The sequence below is a fragment of the Sphaerodactylus townsendi genome, linkage group LG12 (genome assembly GCF_021028975.2).
Source record: "Sphaerodactylus townsendi isolate TG3544 linkage group LG12, MPM_Stown_v2.3, whole genome shotgun sequence".
In the NCBI taxonomy this organism is placed as follows: Eukaryota; Metazoa; Chordata; class Lepidosauria; order Squamata; family Sphaerodactylidae; genus Sphaerodactylus; species Sphaerodactylus townsendi.
In genome coordinates, this window is record NC_059436.1 from 30,063,305 (window position 1) to 30,082,328 (window position 19,024).

The following is a 19,024-nucleotide window of genomic DNA, read 5'->3' on the forward strand; positions in this document are numbered from 1 at the left end:
ATGACAGCTTATGTGTGTGAATGGGTTGTCGCAGATAGGAAAAGTTCTATTACGCCAAATGCAATGCTTGTCAGTTCACATGTTCAGCTGCCAGTGAGCATCACCTCAAGTAATCATAAGGTTAAGTGGGCATCAACTAAGGTCTATGTATGAATGAGCTGTGACTTGAGCAGGAACGTATGAACAGACTTCATTAGAAGGTGCTAACTTTGGCAGTATGAGGAGACAGAGGAATGTAGTACTGGATCAGCAATGACTTATTCCAAATGTCACCATTCCCATGATGCAGCATGTTGTTGTTGCCACAGCAAATACTTAGAAAAATATGACTAAGGGGTAGCATGCAAAAAGCTTATCCTGCATGTGGCAAAAACTGCTCATAGGGTTGGTAACTTCTAAATATAATGTCAATTTAATTTAATATCAATGTGAACTGCAACAATTATCAGATCATGTGATTTTGTTGAGGAGAGCTTCAACAGAAGATTTCTGCATATTAAACTTCAATTAAAGGGACCAGGATCTTCTCTGCCCCCACCCCCGCCTCGCCCTAGGCTAGGGTCAGTTAGCAACTTTAGCTTTGCATGAACTAAATGACAACACATAGGGAGTTGATATACTCAGAAATTGTTCCCTGTACTTTGGCCTTCAGGCAGCCCATCTGTCCTTGCCTGGGTGTTGTTGGAAGTGAAGGACTTTACGCTGCTTCCTGCCTCAACCTACAGAGGGGGTTTTACTAGAGAGCTAGTGGCTAGATAGGGACCTAGGGATTTGACACCTTTATCATGCTGGTTCTATCCCTTTGATGTTAGACTGATACTCTCAGGGACTTCCTTCCTTCCGGCTTCTTCCTCGACCCCTTCTCACCCACTTCTTCCTACCATGCCTAGAGAGAGGATGGATGCTCCTCGCATCCATCTCCATCCAGCTAGATTAAGATAGCATAGTGACTCTATCTACCTACCTTTCTATCCAGAATGGAGTTCACTAATAAATACTCTTTTTATTAGATTAGAAACTACAACTGACTCCGGCTTTCTTTTGTGTAAGCTTGCCGCACATTGGGATCCATCACGCACACGCACGCACACGAGGTAAGGGCTTCTGCTGTGTTCTAGCCACCCGTGCCGCTCTGCTAACTACGATAAGGGGTAATCTCCAACTACCAGGAGCACTTATCCCAACAGGTGTCAGCAACGTAGTTTTCACAAGAAGAAATTTGGCACATGCTTCTTGATGTGACTGTGGCTTGGGATCAGTGGTGGGATTCAGCCGGTTTGCACCACTTCGGCAGAACCGGTTGTTAAAATGGTGCTTGTAAACAACCAGTTGTTAACTTGTTTGAATCCCACCACTGTTTGGGATCATATGATGATGGGGGAAAGTATCCTGCCCATTAGGCGGGTCCCTTCCCTGCTCATCCATCTGCGTCTTTCACTCTGCATCTCCCTTTCACTCCTTTCCTGTATCTTTCTTTTATCCTTTTCCTATAGCAGCCTTTTACTGTTTCATTCCTTTCTAAACTTTGCCAAGTGTCAGGCTTGTCCTTGAGATGCTTCTCTAAAACAGAGCTCAGAAGAGAGGCTAAGGGAAGCTGCGGCTGCAGTCTGTGAGCAGGAAGTGGAGAAAATGGAGAGTGGAGAGCCCTTCGGGGATTGGGCGGGATATAAATCCAAAGTAAATGAACAAATGAATGAATGAGTAAAAATGGCTGCTTTGGAAGGTGGACTGTAGAGCTTTATACCCCTCACTGAAATCCCCAAATCCTGCCCTCTTCCGGCTTCACCTCCAAATCTCCAGGAATTTCTCACCTGAGGGTTGGCAACTGTACACCCTGGAGTTAGGAAAGCAGAATCTCTTATTTCTTTGTGGCAATAAAAAGACTCCCAAGAAGAGACTTGAGCAATTCTGGCAAACTCGAAGAGGTTGTTGAACCAAAGCACTGTTTGCTTTTGGTCTATTTCTGGGCTAAATGGTATCTGGTCTGGCTAAACTTCAAGAGACAGTCTTGATGGCTTCAGTTTGTTTTATAATGAACAAAGTGTGCTTCTGCTTAATCCCCTATTTTTTATAGCGCCTTTTCTTCCTTTTAAGTCCAGCCAGCGAACCATCGCTTCTTCAGATTTGCCTTGGCATGCCTTTGGCAATGGCTTACTTGGAAGAATTTTGGAACAGCACATTTCTCTGGGATGCTGTAATAAGCATTTTCTTACTTAGGAAGAGCCTCTGGGCACTATAGGGTAGATGAATGTATTCCATGCTTCCTTAATGACACTGTGCAAATTTACAATTTTGTATTGTTACATATTTGGTTGTCTTGGTAATTAGAAAATCACAGACCAATTGGCACAATCTGACAATAAGATGAAATTATGATAAATATAATGTTCTGAAGGTAAGAAATCTCTCTAGATTTGCATTCAGTTTATGGGAGGGCAGAGAGGAACAGGAAAGCTGGCAGTTTAAAATCAGAATACAGCCTCCGAGTGTTGGAAAATTCAGCTGTTATTCTTTGAAAAGTGATGCACGTTTAGCAATTGTGCTTTCCACATTAGCCCAAAATCTCCCAGAGAGATTATTGGCTGCATCTGTAGATGGCATCCTGAGCTGCTTCAGGCCGCATGGGCATGGCTGTGGCGGGGGGGGGGGGGGGCCTTGATTTCTGCATACAGTTGGCACCATGTTTTTGTTGGCATGACTTTATGCCTCTGTCAAAGGTAAACTGGTCCCTCCAAATGTCCTTTTGATATCAGTTTCATCTGCAGCAATTATCAGGAGATGTTATTTAGCTTCAACTGCAGGTTTTGGCATATTAAATCTGTGTAAAAGGGATGGGATATCCCCCCCCACCCCCCGACCAGTTGGCAACCTTAATTGCACTTAAAAAAAATAGCCTAGTAACACCCTTGTAGCTGCCAAAGTGTTGTTCGAACAGAATAGAAGTTATAAATAGTTAGGGTAAATAAGAAATTAACAAGCCTTATTGAAGCAGTTTTTCAAGCTACCGCTTCTTAAAAAACTGGAACCCCTTAATTGTACTTGTCATATAATTTGGACTTATTGTATAAAACCACGATATATTTGATTTATTTTACATTCCTCTGTATTCAAAAAGCCACTCTGTGAGCCTGTTGATAGAAATATTGAGGTAAAAAATAGAAGCATATACGACAACATTTGCTGACTTAGGTTGAACTCTAGCCACGTTATTGATGACAGTATTAACCTAATTTTTAAAGCAAAGTGTTGTTGCCATGCTGAACTTTCCTGGTTAGCTTGACTGACTGACTACAGCATGACAGACACTAAATTACATCATGTGTCCCAATTTGGGGCAGTGGGAGAACAGGGAAGGCCGTTTTCATCACTCTGGAATTTACAAGTTATGCACCTCGAGGAAAGCTAGGAGGAAGCTAGTTGTGTGAGGCAACAGAAGATGCAAAGAAGAGTGACTGTCTTCTTGCTGCCCATTCTGGAACCTTTGTATTAATGATGTCAGCTTTCCTTATGAAATCATTTCCAAGGAGCACATGCTGACTTTGTGATGCTTTGTGGAAGCTGGCTGAAAAAGCGACCACCACCAAAATGACTTTGTTCGTAGGATTTGAGGGAACAGACAGCACTTTAATGAAACCTTCGCATTATATTTCCGTATCGGGTTTTGAAAGTGACAGCTTGCTTTGTCAGATGAAGATGTGATGGGCCAACATTTACATATGATGGTATGAAAAAAAATAAACAGCAGGGCCACAAATACAGGAAGGACCGGGTAGAACAAAATGTGATCAAGAAAGTGAGGAACAATTTGCAATAGCATAAAACTTGCAATCTCTCCAGTTTAGTTAAGCCTTTAACAGTTAAGGATTCCTAGGTTTTGTTAAAACACTGTGCAGCCCCAGAAAAAGTGAGGTGGTGGCGGCGGCCGATGCTGCATTGGAAGTGGCGGAAAGGCTGCGCCAGCACCAGTACCACAATTGCCTCACAAAGCAGCATGGATGCCGGTGTAGAGGGATTTACCTCAACTGCAAAGCACCATGGCACTAGAAACCAGAAGTTTCCTCCATGCTGTCACTTCTGTGCTGCAGGAGACCATGCTGGTGTGGAGAAGGGAATTCCAGGGGCATTCCAAGGCTCCCAAAAATGTCTTTGGACTGGGAACGTCCCTGCTTCAAGGGTGCAGACTTACACAATTAAAAAAGGTGGAGTAAATCATATCCCTCAATGGGCTTTGCCAGGAGAGAAAGGAGTTTCTCCTCCTTCCCTGGCACCTGTGCTGCCGATTGGCAGTACTGTGGCTTCGTACCCAATTGTTGTTAAATAATGCCCCCCCTCCCATTGTTTGGGCGGCCCATAACTAAAGCAGCTAAGGAATTCCAAATTGGGGGGGGGGGGCAGAAGGAGTATGTCAAACCTCTAAATTCTAATTGCTCAGTTTCATGTTGAAGCATATCTTTTGATATCTTTTTGCTGGAGAATGGTAACTTTTAGATAAGTAAGTTCTGGGAACATTCTTTATTACAAATGTATAACAAAAGCTAAAGAGTGGCTGATCCTCACCTCTATCCTGGCGTCTAACATTTGGCTGTACTACTATGACACCGCGGAATGTTCAAAAATATTTTAGGAGTCTCTTGTCTCCACTTTGCTGGCCTGATGTTACAGAAAATACTGCGAAGGATCAGTGCCAAGTTTTCTGCACTGTTGCTGCTTTTCTTTCATTGAATCTTGAAAGCAATTGTTTGTTGGTCTGAATATAAGTTTCATGCTGCCCCACTTCCTGGCTATAGGTCTTCCTCTTCTGACTGCCTTCCACCCAGCCTGCTCTATAGGTCTAACCTCAGTTTCTAATCAAAGAGGTGCTGGAGCTCACACCATCTTAGCAATGCCCCCCTCCCATTCACAGTCTGGCTGATTGGGGTCACTCAGTTAACAGAAATTTCAGAGTGGGGAGCTGAGGTAGTCTGTTACAGCAAGACCGAAAAAAAGGAATCTTGTGACACCTTAAATATTAAGTAATATATTATGCCAGAAGCTTCTGTTGGGTAAAAACGGGCATCTTTTAGAAACCAGTAGGAGGATATTTCTAAGTACCAGAACATTTTGCTACTGAACTGGAAGCCCCCATTCCTCAACAAAGGTATTTCAAGGGGGAGACTCCTGAATTAGAATTCATCAGTAGGTTTCATTCCATTAGCAAAAGAGAGATCTTATTTCTTACTCACTCCACATTAAATTAACATAACTGGGGAGATTGTTTTATACTTGATATCTTTTTGTTCTGTTCAGGTTTTTTTCCCTCTCTCCATTGACTGAGGTTTCACTTCGTGTATCAGATAATGTATGAAATGGGTCTTTATCACAGTCACTTTATTTTGTAGCAAGTCTAGATGCCATGAGAATCCTTTTTGTTTCCAGTCAACAGATAATTCACTCTGCATGTGTTCAGATACACTGTCATTAGCCATATATTTTAAGAACTGGGGAAGGTATTGAGAGTATTTCCCATCTAGACCCTGGCTTATAGTGGTGAGACTGTTGGACAAGGATCTGTGAGACCCAGGTTTGAATCCCCACTCTGCCCTGCATTCTGGATGACTTTGGGCCAGTCACATATTCAGGCTAACCTACCTCATCGGGTTGTTACGAGGATAAAAGGAAGGAAAGGTATAAATAAGTAAACAAATGCATCTGGGGATACAGGAAATTTCCTCTCCCAAGTTCAGAAGCCTCATCTGGATCAAAGCCCATCCCTGGTGCTGCTCAATATGCACATGCTCTTTCAGTTACTCTTAATGCCGCATACACCTTACACAACTCCCAGCTCCTTGCTACAGTGTAAATGTGTCTGTGTCAGGAGACACAGCATGGCACAAGCGGTGACCAGGCAAGCATGAGGCTGGGGCAGTTCCCTGCAGCAGAGCCCGATCCATTTGTTGTCTGCTTGTTGGAACTTGCACTGTCAAAAGTTACCGGTCTCTGGCCCGGAGGGTGTTGTTCCGAATTGCCTTTGCTTCATGATTGTCTCATCGCTTAAAAAGCCACTGAGCAGAGTTGCAGCTCCCAGTTCATATTCTGCCTCTGCCACAAGCTCGCTAGGTAGCTCAAGCAGTCTGGTGACTCTGAACCCTCTCCCTTCACCAGCAGTAAGGCTATATTTATTTATTTATTTAAACCCTTCTCTGCTTTTCTTCTCACTGGGGACTTAAAGCAGCTTACAAATGAGTACAAAAATATAATTCAGAGACCTCTGTAGTCCAGGTGCAGGTTCTGTAACTCTGAAGCATGACCCTTAGTTGGGTGTAGCCAGGTATTACAGTATTGGTCTGAAATGACAGTGGAAGGTTGAATCAAGGGTATAATCTTGGCAAGCGCAAAAGCCTTCAGGTCTTGACTCACAATGGTGCAGAATGTCAAGTAATTTTGAAATCCAGGGGACCTCAGTTGCTGAGGGTATGTGGCTCTGATGACATAAGCAGGGGCATACGCGTATCGCCCAGGGGAACATACGGGCCCAAGTGTCCCTGGGCTGTGACCATTTAGTCACATGGGGGGGAAAATTGCCCCCACATCGCTCCTCCCTTCCCCTGGGTCCATACACTGATTTCAAGACCCGGTGCAAATAAATTGTTTGGTCATGATGGGGGAGGGTGGCCGCCCATGGGGGTGGGGCAGGGGGGAGCGGAAAACTCAAATTTTGCACTGGGCTACATTTTCTCTGGGCATAAGGTAAAACTGCCAAGAAGAGGGAATTTGTCTACCCTAAGTGGATAACATTTAAGTTTTAAACCTACATTCCCCAGGTTACACCAAGGTTCAATACCTCAAATCCATCATACAAAGCATCTAAAGCTCCAAGGTAGCCAGGGTCTAAACATGCATTTGAGATATCTCTCATGGTTTTTCTCTCCCTTCCCGCCAACCTGGCAGGCTGCAATGGAAGAACAATAAGCATAAAGCGGAGAGAGATGTAGAGGAGTAGGGTAATTCCAGGGTGATAACAACAGATGAATGGATTTCCTTTTCATTTCTCAGACTAATATAACTTGGAGAAATTGATTTTTTTTGTACCCTACAAGAGGGGGAAAGGACTGAGGGGAGATTATCATCTTCCAGCCTGCTCCTGATCTCTTAGCCCTGGCCAGGTTGCATCTTCACTAATTTGCCTCTACTCTCTTTTTTCCTCTCTGACATGCAAATCTTTTCCTTGCAGAAAAATATCAGTGTAATTCTAAGCAACTTTCTAAATCCGCTGATGTCAACAGACTGGGAAGAAGAAGAAGAGTTTGGATTTATATCCCCCCTTTCTCTCCTACAGGAGACTCAAGGATATACCATAACTCGGGAAGGATATACCGTATACTCTGCATTGGATTACACAGTATATCTTGGTCTTTTAGGCTGTTATTACTGGTAGTATTAAATTTATGACACATTGACATAATTGACTGATTAGATTAGAACTCTTGTTCCCCAATAGTTATGGTATGATTATAAGAAAATCATGTCTATTACAACGCACACATAGATTAAAAGGCAATAAATGTTGCTGTGTCCTCATGTTACTTCTTTAAATGTCTTATTTATATTTCCTTTTGACATGACTTTGCTTTCTGTTCCACCTCATTAATGACAGGGTAGCCTTCTGGGCAAATAATTTTTTTTCGATTAACCAAAGGAACCCTTTAGTGAGCCAGCGTGGTGTAGTGGAGAGTCAGTGTGGTGTAGTGGTTAAGAGCAGGTGCACTTCAATCTGGAGAACCGTGTTTGATTCTCTGCTCTGCCACTTGAGTTGTGGAGGCTTATCTGGTGAACCAGATAAGTTTGTGCATTCCAACACATGCCAGGTAGGTGACCTTGGGCTAGTCTAGTCACCCTTCTTCAGAGCTTTCTCAACCCCACACACCTCACAGGGTGTTTGTTGTGGGGGGTGGGGAAGGAAAAGAAGATTGTAAGTCCCTTTGAGTCTCCTTACAGGAGAGAAAGGGGGGATATGAATCCAAACTTTTCTTCTTCTGGGCTCCCCCTTCTGTATTTTAACTACATGGCATTACTCCCTAGGAACATCCATTTATTTGGGTGGCTCTGCACACTAATCAGACTTTAGATTACAATACATTTTCAAGATATCTGGTTAGTTTACCAAGAAATGTTTGTATAAGAAGATGCTCTGAAGTAAAAGGACTTGTTTTACTTACAGACTAATACTGTAACTATAAACCCAATATCATGTCCTCTTATTCTTTTCATAATTCTTCTCTTTTTTACACCCCCCCCCTACTTCTTTTAGAGTGCCAGCATGGTGTAGTGGTTAAGAACAATGGACTCTAATTTGGAGATTTCCCACTCCTCCATACTAATCCTGCTGGGTGACCTTGGGCCAATCACAGTTCTCTCAGAACTCTCTTAGCCAACGTTGAGGCAGGCAATGATAAACCACCTCTGAATGTCTCTTGCCCTGAAAACCCAATGGGGTTGCTTCCTGGGACCCTTTTAACTGAAGACAACAGGGACCAATCTGGGGTCTTCTGCTTGCAAAGCAGGTGCTTTCTCATCAAGCTACAGCCCCACTGAGCAATAACTGGAGTCAGAACTGTGCTGGGCTTACATATAATGTGCTTATATCAAGTGTGAATTTACCTTTTAGTAGTGGGAGACCCGGAAACACACAGTGGTACACTGGATGGACAGAGCATTTCTGGTGTCTTCACTCCTTGATCCACTGAGTTCCACCTTCTGAACTTCTGCTTTGTACATAGTTCCATGCCCAAGCCACCACTTCATGGTGAACCGCAAAGGTCTGGTTAAAAAATAAAAACACAAAAGAAAAGAAAGAAGATAAAGATCATGCTAACCCAAATTCTGCCTGCCTTTCACCTTGACAAACTTTTGTGATCATGAAGAGTGTGACAAATTTTGATATGTACTTTTAAAACAGTTCCACCAGTGATGCTTCCCAGCCTTTTGTCTTTTTGATAGCAGCACCATCCTCTTCTTCCTTTATCTTCTACAGTTTCGATATGTATTCCATAGTGACTTCTATAGTAAAATCTGAAGCATTTTAGTTCTGTCCCTGATCAAGACCAGTTCCTCTTCTGGTATGGTTTGATTTCTTCTTTTTTCTGACTTTTGCAAGAATGTTTTTGGTCTGTTTCTCCAAAAGTATGTAGAATGGCTTTTGCTTTAAAAGATTATGGATGAAGAGATGGGAGTCTCTTTGGAGTGACACAAAATTCTTCTTTAGGTAGCACCTCTCCGCAACAAGCCATTCTCTTGGAATGACCCACCTTAGAGCAAACAGGCTATGGACAAGTTGTGGTGGGTTTTCTGGGCTATGTGGCCGTGGACTGGTAGATCTTGTTATGGACAGATTACCTGGCCTTGTTGATGTTTTTAAAAAAGCTGGAGAGCGTTTTCTAGACTAACCCTGCCTACCTTTGTGTTTGCCACCACTATACCTGTCAGTCCCGTAGATACTATTATCTTCATCTCTTATGCATTAAACATGTCGTCTGTCTCACACCTGCTTGCTTTAAGGGAGGTCATTTCAGGATACTGACTTATTCTGGGGTTGCTGCTGCTGTCCACGGTGCCAGTGATCTATATAATCTGTGTTAGGCAGAATTAATAGTGCACCGTCACCATTGGTTCCCATTAAACCTCTTGACAGCTCATTCCATTGCACAGGGGAGAGGAAATGGCTTGGCTGTGTGCTTCAGATCACGTAGTTAGCAGAGTGAATGAAAGGAGACAGAATTTGGGCAGATGCGTTGCCAGGGAGCCCAGGCGGGATGGCTCTTGGGCATCGCTGCTGCCTCCTCCTTGCCGCATCTGCCATCTGAGGTCACTGCCCCACCTCCTCTCCAGCCTTTGGGGAGGGGCTGGTGGCCACTGGAAACTCTGAATGAGGCAGCCTGCAGTCACATGAGATGCAGAGCTGATTATCTGCTTTAGATGGCACGTAATGAACCACGTGAGTGAACACATGGCCGGCACACACCCCCTCCACTTTCCTTGCTCTGTACCTATTAGAGGAGAAGCTATATGGGCAGATCCAGGCTTGACAAAGTGCGCATAAATTGTGGGTATTCATTTCTTTGCATACCTAGCAGGATGCAGAAAATACAAAGAAAAAATCCAATTAATTTCTCAATGCATCTCCTTGGCAAAGCATCCTTCAAAAACAACCAAAAGAAAAAAGAAAAAAGAAAGACATCTGACTGTAGAATCTGCTGCCTCTTCCTAAGGGCAAAATGCACAATCCTAGCCTGAGTGGGTAAACACCTGTAAACTGGGTCATCTATTAAAAGATACCTAAGAATGATCCCAGCTGAGGATAGGCAAACCATTATCTTTCTGTTCCTCCCTTGCTGGGTGGGAATACAATACAGTACTACCTTGCAAGGTTATTTTAAATGATTACTGGGCAAATGTGTGGAAAGCATTTTGAACATGCTGAGCTGTCAGATAACTGCTAAACATTGTTTATCACTAACTTCAGGATAATTTGGGGTTTTTTTGGAACGATGCGGGTTTTGGAACGATGCAGAATTCTTCATTTGGTTTGCCAGTAAAATATACCTGTAGAAATTGGTCCAGTGAAAGAGTTTTACTTGAACTGGGTAAGATCAAAGTCCATATAGCCCAGCATTCTTTTCCCAATATTATCCACTTTTGGTAAACTTTAAGCAGAGCGAGAAGATGACTTCCCTCTCGTCTGTCCCCCAACAGATTACATTTAACAATTATGGCAAATAGCCTTTAAAAGATATATTCTCCATTAACTGGTCTCATTTGCATGCAATGGTATTGGGATTTGGCTGGGTTTAACTACCAGCATGCAATGGGTCTGAGGTACTGGATAGTCTTTTAGTTTCAGCCGAACTGTAATGTGATAACAGAATGAGAGAATCACTCCATTCAGTGTTCTGGCTTTGTTCCAGTTCAGAGTCTGGGATGATAGAAATTTTTTCCAGTTAGGTTCCGGTTCAGGCTAATAAAAGCTATGGGGAAAATGTAAATGTCACGTTACAAAGCTTGTTTACATATGCGATAAAATGATGGACAGCTTTGCCACCTGGTAGCCCAGTACATTTAAACTTTAGAATGGCAGATCATTTGCTAAACGAACACTGTATATTTGCACTATATGTTTGAACTTATGGAATTAATTGCCTTCTGCCAAGTCATCTTATTGGCCTAGGTAGCCCCAACCTGTCTGATGTGGCTGGCACTAACTCTGAAGGGTCTTGGACAGAATAATTTCCCAACCAACTCCGCCACCTGAGATCCCTTAACTGTAGATGCCAGGGTCTGAACATGAGACGCCTGCATACTGCACTCTGCCATGAACTATGGTCCCTCCCTTGTTTACTGTCCTCCAGTTGAAGTATCTGGACGCAGCCTCAAAAAAATTCAGTTGCACAAGCTGCAATGAAAACCAAGTGTCACTTCAAGGTGCAACATATACACAGGGTGCAAAAAATTGCCAGTGACTTTGCCATCACATGTAAGAACTTCTTTGCCTTGGAACCTCTTTTCAAAGACAAGCTCTCCTCTTTTAGCAAAGAGATGAGCTGGTTCTCTTCCTTGCTCGCCACTCGGTTCCAGGATTAGACTGCTGCTTGCTATGATTCCATCTTTATCTCCCACAAGCACAGCCAGTGACCTCAGCCCTGACGTTGCTGGGTCTGTCTCAGTGAGAGTCATAGATGGTTCCTGCATTCTCTGCACTGACATCATCCTGAGCAGGTCCTTCCAGAGGGAAATACAGACCAGTCATCACATTGTTCAAAGTTGCTTCCAAAGGATTGGAAACGATGGCCGAAATAGAATTTGACGAGAAGGACCAGGAGATCCTCAGTCAGGTGAGGGGATACTGTTTTTAACTTGGAATCATATCTGGTTGGGGTTTTGTGTGTGTGTGTGAATGGGGGAAAGAAATTAATTGGGGTTTTGCATTTGCTCCCCGGTTGCAAAATCAAGACTCTGAAAGGAATGCACGTGGGTACACAATGCAATTTTTCAGCATTCTAGAATAAACAGGTAATTAACTTGTCAGCAGAATTTTTTCATGTGTTTGGGGATAGTTTCACGTGAAGGTAACTTTTCAAAAGAGAAGCCAACAGTTGGCCATCAATGTATTGTTGGTAATTAAACCACATTTTCTGGTCACTTGTATCAGTGTTGGTACAAGCTTCTGGACCCTTAAGCTTGTTGCAAGATGAAAGCTTTGTTTGTGCACTCGTGCACAGCCCTTACCACAAGGAATTTTTATGCCCCCTTAGCTTTGCAGTAAGACACTGTGGAGATCAGTTAAGGAATTTTTTAAGCAAAAGGAGCAATAGAACCCAGATATGCAATGCAACCTAATTTCTCTTCTTTGCCTGGGGAGAACTGTGATAAACTTTGGATTAATCCGTGTATCTGTTTACAAAGAACTTGCCTCATGGACAAGTGGGGATTTAAACTTAGGTCTCTGTAGACCTAATTCAGTATTCTAATCACTGTGCCATTATCTCTTCAAAAGGATATGAGGTAGAGGAATTTTAAACATGTCAGGTAAAATTGAAGTCTGCAAAACGATATTGGAGAGGTTCTTTCTGATAACAGAACCAGGATGGTATGTCCAAGCTAGATTTTAATTCAAGTATAGCTAAGGTTGCCAGCTGCCCCTTTAAAAGAGGTTTAATGGCAGTTGAAGCTTTTCATGGCATGGAGGTAAATAATATCATCTGAAAATTGCTGTAGACCAAGTTGCTGTTAAACAAAAGGCTAGAGTGGCCAGTTTAAAACTTGTGTTCCAGATATTTCTGGTTTAGGCTGTGGTGTTAGATCTATTAAAATGTGAATTTCCAGCCTCTCCATTTCTGGCAGAAGTATTTCTAATTTCTGCTACTATGTTATGTAACAATAAGAAGTTGTGTTGTACCTTAAACACTAGTAAAAGGAGCATGTGATTACAATAAGAAAAACTCCCTCCCATATTGTTATGCCACAAATGGTTCCATTTAATAAGGATTCCTAGAACACATTAGTTATTGGGGAGGTAAAATGGTGCTTTTCTTGCCAAAGAGATTGTGAAGTTTGGGTCTCAGATGATGTCAGTGTAAATAACTCTTGATTCTTGGGTTGCCAACTGGCATGAAAAACATGGCTTGTCCCTTTAATAAAGACTTAATAGGATGTTATCAGGTGATGTTATTTATCTTTGTGCCCTGAAATGCTTCAGTTCCACGCATTAAATTTCTATTAAAGGGACCGGACATTTTTCTCCAGGCCAGTTGGCAACTCAGTGATCCTGGCAAATTAACGAGAAGGATTTCCCCAAGAATGTGTTGATTGTTTATGCATGTATTTGTCTGGAATTTAATAGCTTTTAAGGTATACCTGCTGTTAAGGCTTAATAATATTTCTTCTGATTAGTTAATTGGTAAATTAAATATAAGGTTTACATAAAGTTAAATATAAATATAAAGTTAAATATAAAGTTAAATATAAAATATAAATATAAAGCTGGATGTATTTTAATTGATTGACATGCTTGGTTTTCATTTGCATGAATGTGATTTGGCCAGGACCAAAGACTTTGCTTCAGCTAAATAGTAAGAAAAAGTAAAGGTAGTCCTCTGTACAAGCACTGGGTCCTGACTCACCCATGAGGTGTTGTTATATCACATCATTTACTAGGCAGACTTTGTTTATGTGGTTTGCCGCGGCCTTCCCCAGTCATCTACACTTTATCCCCTGCACGTTGGATACTCATTCTACCAATCTCTGAAGGATGGAAGGCTGAGTCAATCTTGAGCCGATTTACCTGAATCAAACTCTGGTCATGAATAGAGCTTTTGACTGCAGTACCACAGCTCACCACGAGGCAGTTATAATTAAATTAGTTATAATTAAATGATTATCCCGCATGTAGTGTATTTTGATTTTAACCAAAGATCTAGAAATTAGGATTATCTTTCCATTTTTCTTCTTCTTACTCAGTGTGTGGCAATTGAGTAAGTTGTTTAATCACCATTCTCCTTGTTTACTGATTTTTTTCAAGAAGGAGGGTGGAGAGATGATACTGATTTAACACACAGAGTTAGAGAGAGTTCTGTATTCCCATTTGAAAAAAGCTGCCGAACCAAGGACAAAAGTGGTTACATAAGATCACAATGGTCTGACACTGCTCATCCAGAGTTATGTTCCCTTCTGGGCAATATTAGGCACTACTTGGAAATTACAGGCTTCAGTTATCATGAGAAAAACACTGTCCTTAGGGAGAGGAGGCAAAACCATTTGCTTCAAATTGAACCTTTTACAAAGCTGTGGGTAACTGTATTGGTCCAAAGCAAAAGTCACGTTAACACCTTTTCTGAGGACCAACCAAAATGACATAGAACAGCCGTCCAGCTTTTGAGTTCTCCACAACTCATCAACTCATCATTATGATGCTTTTTAAGTGGGTGGGGACAGAGCTGTATCTGGTTATGATGCTGGTCGAGTGCTGCTCTGCAGATCACCTGTTGGCTCCTGCACTGCCAGGGCTACCGGTAATAATGGAGAATCGCAAAGCTCCTCCTACTGTGGTATTCCTTAGTGTATGTAGGATTTAGTACCCTTCAGCCTCATTTGTATTAGAATGTGGTCAATGTGAAAGGAAAAAGAGAAAAATCTTAACCCAATACATCCATATGCCTGCTAGGCAAAGGAGAATGTTAGTGGTTTTTAAAGCAAGAAGGCTTTCAGTCTGTAGAGGAATTGGCTATCAGACAACCCTAAACCTATGGCATAATGGCATTAAAGTATGTAAGCAAAATTTTCTAACCATCAATATCAGTGCACAGGTCAAAAAGAAATTACCTGGTGGACTGTATTCTCCCCTTGGGGGAAAAATATGCATTCCTATTTTACAGGTGAGAACTAAGGTTGGGTTTATGATATATGGGCATGTGTGAGTGAGCCAGCAAGAGCTGGGTTTCCTCCTGTATGGGAAGAGTTTCGCTTTTATGTTGGGTGCTCTTTTTCTCTCTCCATGTATCTTTAAGTCCAGAAGTTAACTGGAAATAGGCAGCACGACATAATGGTTAGAACATTGGACTAGGCTCTGGCAAGCCCAACTGCAAATCCCTGCTTTGCCATGAAGCTTGAAGGGTGACCTGGGCCCAGTCACTCTCTTGCAATCTATCTTGTCTTGCAGGGTTGTTGTTGCGAGGGTTAACTGGAAGAGAGAAGACTGCTGCAGGTTGTTCTAGGCTAAATAAATAAATAATCAAGAGATCTGGGATCCTTCTTTGAAAACACCAGTGCCAGTTGTTCAGGATCTGTTTGGATGGCTCTGTTTTCAGTCACCGTAGCCACCCATACAAATGTCACGCACCGAAGAGATATTCTGAATGACACCAGTATTCTTTGGGGGTGTGGGGTGGGGTGTGTGTGTTTTATATCTCTCTGTTCCAAAGGGAACTGTCTTCTGGATCAGAAGATTTCACTTTTGACAGCTGCACAAGAAAGGCTGTTTGGCAGGGTTGGAAGAATAATGGGGGGAAACAGCAAAGAGGATCACAGAGAAAAATCACAGAAGGGAGTTCTGGAGAAAGGCCATGACTTTCCTCTTCCTCTTCATTCTTCTTGGCCCACTGGGCTCTTCCAGATGGCCCCTTCAAGTTCCCACAAGCGGCCCATAATGAATGCTGCCAATGGCTCGAGCCTATGGTTGCCAACTCTGGGTTCAGAAACACCTGGAGATTTGAGGGTGGAGCTTGGGAAAGTGAGATTTAGGGAGGGAAGGGACATTGGTAGGGTGTAATGCCATGCAGGCTACCTTCCAAAGCAGCCATTTGCTCCAGAAGTGGAATAAATATTTTAGACAAACAATACAAAAGGATCAGTTGTAATCCCAGGATATCTCCAGCCCCCACTTGGGAGGTTCACAACCTTAACAAGTTGAGCCCTGTAGGGGGACAAATGTCCTTCACGTAAGAGTTACTGGCCCCTCGTCTCCTCATTGGTTGAGCCACTTTGATAGCCTTGAGAGAGCTGCAGGGCTGGAACAGCAGCTTCTGGGTGTACAAATGGGCTTTCTGCATTATTCTCCCCCCTTTCCAAGCTTGCTCCTGATATCCTCTTTGACATGCTACATGACTGTGCAGCCTGCAGCCCCCTGCCATATTTGCCTGGTGGCTACTTTTCCATTGCAAAACATTCTGGAAGGATTGGGGTGTGGACGTGTGGGTGCATATGTAAGCTTACAGAGAAGCGGCCCTTTTGCCTGTATGGGCTTTCTTCCTGCAATTCCTTTCTGAACTTTTTTTGGGGGGAGGGCAAGAGTATCATGAGGAAATGGCCTTGTTGGGTACCCCAGAAATCACTTCCTCCCAAGACCAATTTATAGTGAAGAACTGAAGAATGGTTTGGATTTATACTCTTGCTTTTCTCAACCATAAAATGTGTCGAAGTGGCTTACAAACTCCTTCCCTCCTTCTCCTCACAACAGACGTGACGTAAGTGAGGCTGAGAGAGTTCTGAAAGAACTGTGACTACCCCAACGTCACCCAGCAGGCTTCATGTGGAGGAATGGGAAAACAAACCTGGTTCATAAGATCAGAGTCTGCTGCTTGTGGAGGAGTGGGGAATCAAACCAGGTTCTCCAAATTAGAGTCCACCACTCTTAACCACCAACCATGCAGAAGTGTACTGACCTTACAGTTTGTATGGTAAGGTATGGTTTAGCCTGTAGGATCATGGCCAGATTGAGCAAACCACACTCTCTGAGACTGGGGAATACAAGAGTCTTGAGCACTGTTGCAAACTTTTTAAGTGGTTCCTCTAAATGTCCTTTTAATATCAGTTTGATCTGAAGCAAATATGGGTGATGTGGTTTACTTCCTTGCCCGGGAACATTTCAGCCATCCCATTCTATAACTTAAGCATTGATTAAAGAATCATAGAATCATAAAGTTGGAAGAGACCCCAAGGACCATCAGGTTCAACCCCCTGCAATGCAGGAACACATAATCAAAGCACTCCTGACAGATGGCCATCCAGCCTCTGTTTAAAAACCTCCAAAGAAGGAGACTCCAGAAAGAGTCAGGACATTTTTCTCCAGGCCAGTTGGCAACGGAGCCTTGAGCCCACGCCAAGGATTTTAAGGTCCATTCCCAGTGGTGCCACTGGCCAATTGCAAGCAGGCCAACTGTAGGCCTGAAATTGATTTGGCATCTGTTCCCTGTAACTAGCCTGAAAAATGCCTCTCATTAACTTTCCTATTCCATATGTACAAGTCTGAAAGAGATGAGATTTTGGTGGTGATGGGCTTGCAGCCTGCCCCTCCTCCCTGGTTGGGTTCCGCTTCTACCCACTGGAAAGGGAACTTGAGCTTTCTGTGCCAACAAGGACTGGTCTGACCTTCCAGGTTTGTAGCTTCTAGCCTGCCTTGGCAGCAAGAGAATGAAGGCTCCAGTTAACCAGCTGTCCTTCAAGGAGGAATGTTGTCCTGGCCTTTCATTCACCTTGTGAAGTGAGGCAGGCCAGTGCCAATTTTCATTCTAACACAGCACACACATCCAGGTGCCAAGGCTTATGAGCCAGCACCCTTGCCCTTCCCACATCCTCTAATGTTACACAGGATTTCTGGACTCTATAAACAAATGGCGCTTGTAGAAAGATCTGATCTGCCTGCACCAGCTACAAGGTTGGTATTTTAAGGTGTTTGTGTAGCAGGGTGAAGGCTTACAGTAGCACCCCCAGAATTCTCTGCAGAAAGTTGAATATTGGATTCATCCAGCTTTTTTGGTCAGTGTTACACAATTCTCTTCCTCAAGTCTTGGGTCAACATGGCTTTTGACCACACATGATCCTCATGTTCTTCGTGGTCAAAACAGTGGGCTCTTTCTTACCAGTGAAAAAAACAGGTTGGGTCCAACCCAAAATTTAAATTGACTTGTGCTATATAAGTATACTGCGATAAATATATAGTGCTATAAATATAAATATGGCATTTATTGACAAGTGCTATAATTAATAGCTAACAGGAAAGTTCTTGTTTCAGGATCTACCATGAGGCTCACCAGGTGGCCTCTGCAAGCCACTATCTTCCTTATCTTTGCAAGCCACTCAGAGGCAGAGCAAGGAGAAACTGCGCCCAAGGAGCGCGCATCCTGCGCCCCTGCTGTAGCGCCACCCTGGAATGCCCCTGCCAAGCCTCCACCCGGGGCATCATGCTCCCCCCGCCCTGTTGGTGCTATGCCACTGAAGCCACTATATAAGGGCATCTTGCTCTTGAGAGTCAGTGTAGTGTAATGGTTAAGAGAGGTGGACTCTAATTCGGAGAAGCAGGTTTGATTCCCTATTCCTCCACAAGTGGTGGACTCTAATCTGGTGAAACAGGTTTGTTTCCCTACTCCTACACACGAAGCCTGCTGGATTACCTTAGGCTAGTCCAGGGGTAGGGAACCTGTGGCTCTCCAGATGTTCAGGAACTACAATTCCCATCAGCCCCTACTAGCATGGCCAATTGGCCATGCTGACAGAGGCTGATGGGAATTGTAGTTCCTGAACATCTGGAGAGCCTCAGGTTCCCTACCCCTGGGCTAGTCACAGTTCTCTCAGAACTCTTTCAGTCCCACCTACTTCACAAAGTGTCTTGTTGTGGAAAGAGGAAGGGAAAGGAGCTTGTGAGCCACTATAAGACTCCTTACAATTGATAAAAGTGGGGTATAAATCCAAACTCGTCTTCTCTTAATGGTATAGCAGAAAAATACAGTTGTCCTAAAAAGGTTATTGATGGGTTAAAATATGCCTCAGCAATGGCAGCCTGTGCACTATATATACTTTAAGTGTTCAAGGGCGGGATGGGTTAACTTCCCATTCACAATTAAGCTTTTAAAGCTCTCAGACTGGGAGCTGATTTCTAAATGATGACATCTACACACAAAAAATCCACGGACAATGCAGGGATTGTAGCACATACACACAGGCAGTGAATTAACACAACATATGATTTTTCTTCGTACGTACATTGACTAATTCTCCGGTT

The 19,024-nt window shown here is 43.2% G+C and overlaps 2 protein-coding genes across 6 annotated transcripts in view; one reads left to right on the forward strand and one right to left on the reverse strand.

The window, feature by feature from the left end:
• Positions 1-19,024, reverse strand: part of FIGLA (folliculogenesis specific bHLH transcription factor) — a 43,046-nt gene that overhangs the window by 20,478 nt on the left and 3,544 nt on the right. For 3 of the 5 annotated variants that reach the window (XM_048512758.1, XM_048512755.1, XM_048512759.1), the window contains exon 2: positions 8,638-8,797. The gene's annotated coding sequence lies outside the window, so the exon portion shown is untranslated. The other 2 variants (XM_048512757.1, XM_048512756.1) reach the window with 2 other exon arrangements.
• LOC125441829 (hexokinase-2-like) overlaps positions 11,622-19,024 on the forward strand; it is a 54,467-nt gene continuing 47,064 nt past the window's right edge. The window contains exon 1 of the mRNA XM_048512749.1: positions 11,622-11,864. Within this exon, the coding sequence (XP_048368706.1) occupies positions 11,817-11,864 (48 nt within the window). The 5' untranslated portion in view covers positions 11,622-11,816. The remainder of the gene's footprint in view (positions 11,865-19,024) is intronic.